The sequence below is a fragment of the Mesitornis unicolor genome, unplaced genomic scaffold, assembly GCF_000695765.1.
Source record: "Mesitornis unicolor isolate BGI_N332 unplaced genomic scaffold, ASM69576v1 scaffold31183, whole genome shotgun sequence".
NCBI classification, from domain to species: Eukaryota; Metazoa; Chordata; class Aves; order Mesitornithiformes; family Mesitornithidae; genus Mesitornis; species Mesitornis unicolor.
The window spans coordinates 1-11,329 of record NW_010175847.1 but is presented as its reverse complement, the minus strand read 5'-3'; the positions used below and the strand labels follow the sequence as shown (position 1 = coordinate 11,329).

At 40.1% G+C, this 11,329-nt stretch overlaps 1 protein-coding gene across 1 annotated transcript in view; it reads right to left on the bottom strand.

Annotated features, from left to right (window-relative positions):
- EDARADD (EDAR-associated death domain) overlaps positions 1-3,588 on the bottom strand; it is a 13,076-nt gene extending 9,488 nt beyond the window's left edge. The window contains exons 1-2 of the mRNA XM_010181553.1: positions 3,558-3,588; positions 1-46 (exon numbers count right to left, since the gene is read on the bottom strand). The exon at positions 1-46 is cut by the window's left edge and continues 40 nt beyond it. Of these exons, the coding sequence (XP_010179855.1) occupies positions 1-46; positions 3,558-3,588 (77 nt within the window). The remainder of the gene's footprint in view (positions 47-3,557) is intronic.
- Between the last annotated feature and the right edge of the window lie 7,741 nt (positions 3,589-11,329).

Genomic DNA, 11,329 nt, shown 5'->3' with positions numbered 1-11,329 from the left:
AGAGTGCTTGGATCTGTATCCTCCACCGGCTCTTTCGCTGCATGATCTGCTGGAAATAAGAAAGATTTATCACTACATAATACTCACGATATTTCTGTCTGGTAATTCATATTTTACTTCTTTGTCTGACCGAGATAAAGCACAACTATGCAGCCATTACATGCATTATATCAACTTACACTTCCACAAGAAAACGTGACAAAGTAGCACACAGATGAACAACTACATGCAGCAAGGAAACTCAACTCTTAAGCTAACGAAAGATAAATTTAAATGAAAATTCTACATTATTTTTAGTAAAAAAAATTATAAAAATCACAAAGCAATTCAGCAATTAAGAGCAAGATCCAGCAAATCTGCTAAAAGGTTAGTTTTCTTCTCTCTCTGTTTTTTCCTCAAAGTAATTCAAACAGTAAATATACCACTACAACAAAAAATAATACTATAATAAACAGCAGATAGTAGTAAAAACCTAATTAAAAGATATTTGATGTAAATATTATTTGTATATAACAGAATCATAAACTTCAATTATATTAACATCAAAAGGATACAGAAATACATCTTCTAAGTATTTGCAGGTGAATGATTAAATGTCAACCCCTCTGCATCAATGGCTAAATTGAAAAATAGTGGGGTACTGACCAAAGGTGCACAGGGAATCTGAAACAAATTTCATACAGAACTCGGGATTCACAACACCACTCCTGTAACTTGACACTGCCATTTCCTCAAGGAATTTGTTCTGTTGAGTAGTATTGCGTTTTCAATAACTGAAAAGCATTTGAAATTATGTTGTAGGGGTTTCACTCGATTCTTGTCACTCTCGTTCTAAAAGTCCTTATACCTAGTGCAAGTACATATTAAATGTTTTCAGCTGCAAGCAGTAAGAGGTTACCAGTATCAATTTGGTGATCGTTTTCTCCCAGGTACAGAAATCAGTGCATTTAGAACACAATCCCAGAAATTAATTACAAAATGCAGAGCCCCAAAATGGCACATAAGGTACACAGACACTATTCTAACCAACCCAAATTTAGCATTATTGTTTATTTTGGGACATACTCCTACAAATTTACTCAAAACAACAGAACAACAAGTTAAGCTGGAAAGGGAACTGGGACAAGGAGAGAATCCAGTGCAAAAGGAGGTGGTACTGGGAGCCAAAGAAAGGCTTCAGGGAAGGCAGCCAACCCAGGCATCCCTTGTCTCACTGTTTCTCCACCATCAGCAAAGACCCAATAAACTCAGTGGCAAAGCATGCAAGTCATCTTGAGTTTATTCTGGAGGCCTTACAGCTCCTCCTTATGGATTCTTAGATGCATTTAACAACAACAACAACAACAAACAACAACCAAACAAAAAAACCTTTCTCTTGCCCTTGTACTATAAGAGAAGCCTTGAGGTAGATAAAAGCAGATCCTACGAAAGGTCCATGCCCTGGCGAACACTGGTGGCTACTGTAGCTATGGTAAGGGCTTCATCCCCTCTCTTCCGTTGTATCTCCAACATACAAAGTACATTGTGAAACTGGTAACTTACTTTCCACAAACCAGAGGGAAGCACTGAAAAAATGGGAGAGAATACAAGCATTTGAAATAAGGACTTGACAGACCCCAGGGTGACTCTACAAGAGGTGATGGGGTACAGGTTGGTACCTTTAATTGACTCCTGCTTTCTAGGTCTCACAGAAAAACAGTCACTGTCAATCTGTGACTCTGCATCTTTCTTGCTTAGTATCCATCCTGAAAAATATTTTACAGCTGTATTTCTTTCCTTATACCTCAGTTTCTTCCCTTTTGTTCTTCTAGTTCTTTATGAAGAACAGCAATTTCCATGTCTTCTAGGTTGGAAAGCACTACCAAGCCTCACCTTTTTCTGTAAGTGGCATGTATGTGTATGAATATTTGTACCTAAGAATAAAAGGTCCACATACTGGTTGCGAATGATTCACCATGGTCTTGTTGACCACTGATAGTTGGCAGATAATTTGAGAACCACAGACTTAATATTTAATTGTGAATTAGGCAATTATAATGCTGTTGTCCCCTCTCTCTTTCCCACATATATCTCTCACAGCATTCTGCAGCTTGTGTCATACAGCTGGATGCAGGTGCACGCACCAGCAAAAAGCAAAATTCTCTGTTCATCTCAAATGTAAAATGTCCACAGTTTTGCATGTTGAAAGGCCAACAGGAAGCACAGGTATCTTCTGTTCAGTGCAGACGGTCTGATTTCATAGTTACTTTGACAGACAGCTTGATCACAACACTTTCGGGGATTCCTCAAAAACTCCCTATCACCATACTCCCTGCTGACAGCAATCCAGCCACTGGCCTACATTTGCTGCCCCACATTTTTGCCAGGAACCACACACAAGTTGACTTAGATGGACATAAATCAGCAGGTCCAAATTGACTCTGACAGACGTGAGTCAGGTTTGATGGTTGCTTCCGAGGATTCTTTCTGCCACCTAGCACTTGCACACTGACTGCTCAGTGGTTTTTCTGCCTGAGCTTGTCCAGTATAACCAGCCTGCAACAGGAGCAACAGGCTCGTACCCATCATCACCATTTCTCTCTGTTCAGTACTGCTAGTCTAATGGGGGTGCAATGCTGTGCACTCATCAGTGCAGTATGTCCATTTTATACATGTGCAGGTGTATATATGTGTAAACACATACATAGTCGAACTTCTAATCCTTCATCTGCTCTTCCTCCTTGCATTGGAAGGAAGTGTGAAGGTGAGTTTTGGAGACCTCAGCATGTTCACCTGTTCAGAGGTTCACAGGAGGGGATTCACAAAGCACCACGTAGCAGAGGTGGCATTCCTCTCCATTACAGCTTTTTTCCCTGCAATGTAGCCTTGACACCACCAGCAGTAAGGTCCACCATAGTTCAACTATACACATAAAAGACCTCTTTCACACCAAGGTGTGGCATATGCATTAACCATACAACTCAAATAAAATGATTACCCTAACAGTCATGCTGTTCATGAACCTTTTCATTAAACCCAAACCAACAACAGTGCTTTGACCAGAGGCACGTGAATTTCAGATTTGAGTAAGAGGAGGAAATACAGCAAATTATGTTAGAATATTCAGTTCTCTGAAAAAAATATAAGTCCATCAGCACTTGAGCATTTTTTGTTTACTGTTAACTACTCAGCACTGTCACCGTCTGAGCAGATCGGCAGGGAAAACCTTTGATGCTGGTACACCTGAGACGAAGTACTCAAAAGCCATTTGCACCATTAGCCATCTAAGTCAGAGCATGGGCTTAACCCACTGGGTCTGGGATTTTAAGAAAACAGCTTTTTAACGTGCCGTTAGCAAGCACAAGTCAACTTACACGCTAAACACCGGAGCAGGCTTGACAAGACAAGTCGCACTAAACCACCCCAGTAGAGCACATGATAAATTATTACCGTGCTAAATTAGCGCGGGCGGAGGGGGAAGGGAGCGAGTAACAAACCCTTTTCATCTCGGCCGGGACTGGGCTCCTTTCTGGGGCACCGGGCTCCCGTGAGCTCCGCGGCAGTGTCGTCCTGCTCACCTGCGGGCAGCGGGTCCTGCGGGGCGGCCATGGGGCAGGCGGCAGCGGAATCCCGGAGCGAGGAGCGAGCGGCACCCGCCGACGTGCCCGGAACCGCCGCCCCCCGCACCGCCTCCTTCCTGCCGGGGCCCCGCCGCAGGTAGGGCCGGGCCTCCCGCCCACACCTCGCCCAACAATTTTGGGCGCCGAAGTACATGACAGACATCGAGGGGCTGGACAGGGGCCAGAGGGCAACGAAGCTGGTGAAGGGGCTGGAGAACAAGTCTTATGAGGAGCGGCTGAGGGAGTTGGAGTGGTTTAGCCTGGAGAAAAGGAGACTGCGGGGAGACCTTATTTGCTCTCTACAACACTCACAAGTTACAACCTACAGGATGAGAGGAAATGGCCTCAAGTTGCACCAGGGGAGGTTTAGGTTAGACATGAGGAAAAACTTCTAACTGAAGGGGTTGTCAAAAACTGGGGCAAGCTGCCCAGGGAAGTGGTGGAATCACCATCCTTGGATGTATTTAAAAGCTGTCTAGATATGGTGCTCAGGGACATGGTTTAGAAGTGGGCATGGTAGAGTTAGATAACGGTTGGACTTGATGACCTTAAAGATCTTTTCCAACCATAACAATTCTATGAAGGCATATAATATATCTTGTGGCTCATTGAGGAGTACCAGTTTGGACCTAAACTAAATCCCTTCAGCAACAAAACCCCAGGTGCTGTCTCTCCTGCTTATACAGGTACTGACGTGCTGGAATACCTGCCCTCAGACAGGGAAAGGAGGGCTGGGTTAGGATCTCTCAGCTGCACCTGTGGATGGCTCACAGTGCAGGGACAGCACATCAGCACTGCAGACCAACAGTCAGAAACCACTGCTTTTTCACAGAGTTCAAGTTCATCCTTCTGTACTACAGGCACTTCCATGATGATGTCAAATCTCTCTAGGCAGTTGCTTTGGGTCTCCATTGTCATCTCTGCCACTTACGGTTGCAATATACTTTAAAGTAATACAGATTTCTTAAATGAGGTCTGTGCATGAAATCAGTTTCTAAATAAGAAAAATCTGGTGTTGCTATTTACTGTACAATACAAACAAAAGAAATCAGTGTAACTGAATTTGCCATTTTATTTGCCATAAAGCATTAAAAACTGAGTGCTTTTCCACAGATTATTTTCCATCTGTCATGCATATTACAAATTTTAAAAAAAAGTTATAAAGATTAAGTTGCTCTTATTTGCAGAATTTAGACTAAATACAGTTGCTCGTGTTGCTATTTGGCTTTTCATTAATATCAACAATATTGATTTTTTCAATGATTCTGTTACTGAAGTTTCTTTGTGAGGAGAGCTCTTATGGTGTATACCTAAATCATCCTACCAGTGGGAGTACTGACAACATGGTATTTAGAAGATTTGGAGCATCACCCTTGTTTTGCCTGGATAAATGGAGGTTTTCCCACGGGGTTACACACACACAGAGACACATATATATCTCTCTATATATCTTAATTTCCAAAGCAGAGTTAACAGATCACTATCAATTCTGTCATTCATGATCCAGCTGTACGTGGTATGGGTTGACGCTGATTGCTTCCACATTAATATTGAAACTCATTCTCAAATAATGCAGGTATTTCTTAGTTTAAAAGGGTAACTCCAAGTCTAATTAGAAATAAAATTGCCAATTCTGTATGTTTCTGTATATTACCTTAGAGGCACAATGGTTATGGAGATGGATAATTGGGCTGAGAGTTAGAGAGCAGAGAAAGTGTGCTCTTATCAACACAGATCTACACAAATGCTAAAGTAATAATCGGAGCCTCTCCTGTAACCAAAGCCACAGTGCAAAGCCACAATAGAGCTGAAAATTTTCAGGATTTTAAACCTGCCAAATTTATGCCTCAAGAAAATGAATGCCGTATCTGAGGACATACATTTATGTATTGCCGCTGTGTGGTGGTTGAAGACTACTGGTTTTAACCCCAGAAGTAGCTATAGTCAGTGACTACAAAAACTTGGGTAAATAAATATATGTATAATCTAGACAAAAATGTATCTATTAACATCCTCCAAAATATCCCTAGGCTACTACTGTCACACAGGTGGCTGTAAGCTGCAGAAACAAACAAACATTGGTGTCAGGAGCTAAGCCATATTTTACCATCAGTGTGGCATTTACTCTTCAGATAACTTACAACCTGAAATCTACCTACATTAGGATTAAAAAAATACTTTAGTAAATAGCAAAATAATTTTAGTAAAGCAACAGTTGTGTCAGCAGCCAAAAGTAGTTAATGTTGTTAAAAATCTTGTATTATTAAAAATTGCATTGGCTTTTCAATTTAAACAGTTTTTTAAAACAAATTATTCCTAAAGAACTCTTTAAAATAATGGAATTTAATAATAGAACGTAGATAACATTCCTGCCTCAAAACTTAGGTTAGTTACCATAATTTAACTTCTTTTTTTCCTAGTACTGAAGGAGGAGCCTGCAATTACATATAAATATCTCTAGAGCACTGTCAGCAGTTCAGATTAATTTGGCTGTTGCATGCCTATTCTTGTATCATTATATGAGCGGTGCAGAAATCTTTGTTTGTTACTTGTCTAACTGTCCAGTCCAGAAAGCCAGAAATAATTTTGGCAAAACTAACTATAACTGTATCATAAAAACTAAATCCAAAATAAGATAACTTTAAGCAACAGCATTTTCTAAAACAGTGGGTTAACTTTCTAATCAAATTTCTATACTTAAGTATAATCTATATCTTATCTTGCTGTAACCCTGCAAGCTGCTACATTCACTGTAACTAATGATAATGTGAAGAGTTCAGGATTTTGTAAATTTCCACTCAAATGCAGAATTAATATTTTCAAATAGTTTTTTACAAACCATGTCTACACACTTTTCCTACCCTTTTCCTGGCCCCATCAAAAAGAACAGCCATCTTTGATGAGGACAGAGACTTTTCCCAAAGATCTACAAACTACCAACACCCAGCCTGTTCATTTATGGTTTGAAATAGCAATTAACCCACATTATCAAGGAGTTTCTTGCCTTCTGAGCATAAGGCTGCAGAGGAAAGCTTTTTCCCCACCACGGACAATGTATTCACATCCAGAAAAATATTATTGCTATCTCCCCACAAAAAGTTATAAAACTTTTTTTCTAACTGATCCTCTACATCTTTTCCCCGTGGAAATAAAGAAGTTCTGTCCCAGATCACAACTGGAGCTAACAGTGGGACAGTGATCTTCCCCTCCCCAACAGGGGTTGTGCACAGTCACGGCGGGCCTGCCAGTCCTGCACGGTAACCTTGCCTACTCTTCCTTGTACATTTGCTTTATATATTTCATACATCTTTATTTAAGGAAGTTCATGCTGAGTAAAATATTTCTGTTTCAACATAAGCTCTTCACCTCTAATGTATTTCAGTAGTGTTAGGAAATACCTCCCTGCATTTTCTTTCCCAGATACCTTATAGATAACTTTCGACTGTCGGCAGCTGACAGAGCGTTGCTAGGCCAGTTCTTTAAAATACTGAGACTGTTTTGGAGTAGGAATAATTAACCAGCAGATAAAAGGTCAAAACTACTCTCTCTGCCAATAATTACTTTGGTTTGTTCTTCTACAGTTGGACAGGAATGTCACAATTCTGACATTCATTTGACAGAAACAACATTACATGGAGAAAACACAAGAAATGACACACACTAAGACCATTTTACGTCAGCCTGTAAGCTGTTTGCCTTACAGGACTGCACAATACAGGAATGTTCCCACCACTCCGGGAGCTGTGCTCTGTCCAAGTCAAACATGCACCACAGAAACAGTGAAACGTTGCTTTCTCTGGATTGACACACTGAAACTGAGCCTAATATGACTGGTTTCAGGCTGCAGCTTATCCCTCTACGGGGCCTCCCTGCATGACTACTTGTTTCCATAAAAATGTATAATTTAGTTGAGATCTCTACCTCACGATTGGATTTGTTGACAAATAAGCACATGCTCACAAAGCACAAGTGCATAGATTTTGTTGGGTTGGTTTTTTTTTAAACAAGGTTATTTATGTTCATCTGCACCTGCTATATTCAGAGATTTGACTGAGTTACAAGATTCATTTCTTTGTTAGCATTTCTTCTTCAAAAATGATAGGTACTACAGGAATGACAGTAAGACTCCAGAGACTGCTTTACTTCTGTACTCTTGACTCAGACGATGCAGTCCCACACTACGCAGTGCAGTTTGTTAACATTCAACTAGAATACACACATGAAACACAGGAATGAGGATACAGGCGTATAGCTAAGATTTGTAGTTAATTTTTCACCATATACAAAAACTTCTAAATAACATTCTCCCTCTTTGTACTTTGCTATTCTTTATTTTGACTGCATTCTATCTTTCTTTTTCCTCTTTTTCCTCATGTTCATTGTGAAGATACTGCTGTATGAATTTTTTATACTTAAAATTTTCCTTTTCTTTACTCTACTGAATTTGACCTATTGCTTTGCAATTTACAGGCCATAGTCCTGACATTTCTTGTTTTCCTACTTACCAAAGGTACTTTTCAAAAGTTATTGGTAACAGTTGCCTCAGATGTGAGCACGTATTGTCCTTTTAAGGCAGATACCAGCAGGTGAAAACAGGATGTCAGAGAAGGCTGACTTGCAAGATAACATGGTAACTTGTATCAGCCTGACAAGGGCTGGATAAAACAGGGTTTTGGGCACACAACTCAGTTGTAGCAGACCGGACAGACCACAGAATTCACCTGCTCCGCTTTTTGCACTTACAGCAGGTGGTCTACTGAAAGTTCTTACCCACAGCTGTGCCCAGCTGCATGGACAGATCTTCATAACCAGGCTACCATGAGATGTGGATACCCCCACTGCTGCTCTTTGCCAGACTTAAACAGAAGTTTATGACGCATCGATTCATCTGGTTTACTCTCCTAAATTTAGAAAGGACTCATTCAAATGTTAATTTGGAAAAATAAATAAAAGCAAAAGTTTCAAGGGCAAAAATTTTCCAGAAATCCACATTTCAGATTACTGAGATCTAGTTCATGAATTTGACAAAGCAGCTGGGATTTACCAAGTTTCCCCTAATGTGAAATATGAAGCCACCCTGTTCTGCTTGTTTGTTCACTGAAATTAGCCTGTAATGACTTCTAAGATGCAGTTTTACACCGTTGATGGGCACAGATCATGATTTCTGTGTACAGTCAGAATGCGTAAGTTCAATTCTGGCAAATAAGAGCTTACTAAAAAGCACCAATGGAGTGAATACAAGAAAAGTAGCAGGACTTTACCAGTTTCAGTTCCCACTGTGTCCTCTCTGAAGGCCAGAGGCAAGTTTGGTAACCGCAGCTTTGCTGTACTCACTGAAAGGCCATCGGTCACTCCCTGGTGCACCCAGATCTCTGTCCACTCCAGAGAACAACTTTGTGATGGGGAAGCGGTGACTCTGATGTGCGTTATTTAGCTCTTATTTACTAATACAGAATAAAAATTTTAGTTCTTATGTTCAAGGCTTTCTTTGCTTGTACACAGAAAGAAAATGTTAGCACTTGCAAATGAAACTGTCAACATTTTTAACAGCAACGCGTATTATGAAATCACAGAAGATATTTATTCTTATGTCAAACATGTACAATGTACATTGAAAATTTAAATATATATGGCAGACCCTTTTCACAAACTCAGCATGCTATAAACTATGATTATCCCTCTTCCCAGTAAAGGCTTGTCCTCAGTCCCTGCTAAAATATTACAATGTCATGGCAAATTTCTTTTAAAGAAACACGCTTAGTAGGCACTCACAGCTTTGTAATGTGCTGTCATGTTTCGTTTGCAATTGTAGAACTGTTTCTTCTGCAGCTATTTCCTGAAATCGATTTCACAAGGAAATCCTATATTAGGATTTTAACTTTTTTTAAAACATTTTTATGCCACTACCAAAGTAGCATGCGCAGGTTGAAATCAACATTAAAACATAAGATTGAAAATACCCTAGTTTAGAAAACTATATTAAGCTAAATTCAGCTCTGGTACAGCAGATAATACTTATGTATACAATGAATTATTTTTTTTTCCTCTCTTAAAATTATTCATTATACATTTGTACAACCAATTCCTTGTGCTTCTAATATGGCAGTCAAAAACTAAACAGCTACTCCCTTTCAATGCAAGCAGGATAAGACTCTGTCAGAGGTGAAAAAATAAAGTACTTTCTGAACCTAACAAAATGTTCTGAACTGACAACTGAGTGAGCACTATGACTTAAAAATATGATAGCTTACTTCTAATTTGCATAGTCTCTTATGCAGTGCAAGTGCTTCCAAGGTTTAGGGTCTTTTTTAAGTACTCGTGACAGGAAATTTACTCCGGAATCAAAGCTATAAAAAGCAAACAAATACAACTAAATCATCTTAATCTGCTAAATAGAAACTTCCTTTGTGAGAAGTACAAACTGCTTGCGATAAAGTGTGGAACACTAATAATGAGAGCAAACCATGGCAATGTAAACATTAGCAGTAGCTGTTCCGCCATTTCTGCTCAAACATCTAGCAAATTCATTCATCCACAGATCCAAAAAGTAGTAATAGATTATCATTTAATCCTTCCCAAGTGATAGGTCTACTGCCAGAGAGGAAAGGAAGGAGCAATTACATCAGCTCTCTGGGACCAAATTATAAAGCTACTGCCTACTCCATTTCATGGTCTCTGTAACTCGTAGCTACCAATCCTTCATCTTTTCAAGCCACTTTCTGTAACGCAAAACCTGTAACATACTAGCACTTACAGATAAATATAATGGAAAATTAATTTGAACTAATTTGTAAGTAAATAATAACAGCCAATCTAAAAACATTTAAGCTCTCTGAAAGTTTCCTTGAGGCTTGTCTTCATAGTCCAGTAAAGGAATATTCTCTTCTAACTGAAGGGGTGTAAGAAGAACTTGGGTTAGCAGATGGATTGAAAATAAAATCCTAATTCCAGCAACCGTGCATGTGAAATCTGTGCAACACTCATGTTTTCCCACAGGAATATGAATTTTTGCAATTCTGGAAGTGAATTACAGATACACATTTAACTGGTGGGACCAAGGGATTGTTTCTGAGCTAATTTTGGTTCTGATTTTGGGGGTTTTTTTGGTTGGGTCGGGGGGTTTTGTTGGGTTTTTTGTTTGTTTTTTGGGGGGGCTTTTTTACAATTTTGAAAGGAACTGAAAAGAAACAGCAGTAACAGTCTTAGACCAGTTCCAATAGCTGTTGGCAAAACAGAGCTAGACAAATTCAATTGATGTCACGCTATCTTTCAACCTCTCAGGCACCAACCAGTCTCCCTAAGGGGTCAGTAAAAAAGTAATAAAATAAAATAATGTGTAGCCAATCTGATCTAACTGCAAGCAGTCACTGGAAGGGGTGGTCCTACTCTCTTCTTCCTACCAGGGTACGTGCTATTGCCAAAAGCCCCAACCCTATGCATGCCCATCTGTATATAAATAGCTTCTCGTAAAAGAAGCTGTGCTGAGAGAAAAAAATGCCGTTTCACCTGAAAGAGCCACTTCTAAACACCCAACACATTCACCTCCCGAGCACTTCCCAGCGCTTCCACCAGCAAGGCGCGAAGTCTCTGGAAGGACTTCTCGTCCTGTGAGGCCTCGGACGAAGGCTGGAGGCGGGCGCCGGTTACACACTGGACATTTCAGCTTCTCGGGGCCAGGACGAGGCGGGAAGAGGGGGGCGCTGCTACCTAACACAAACCCTGTCGCGGCC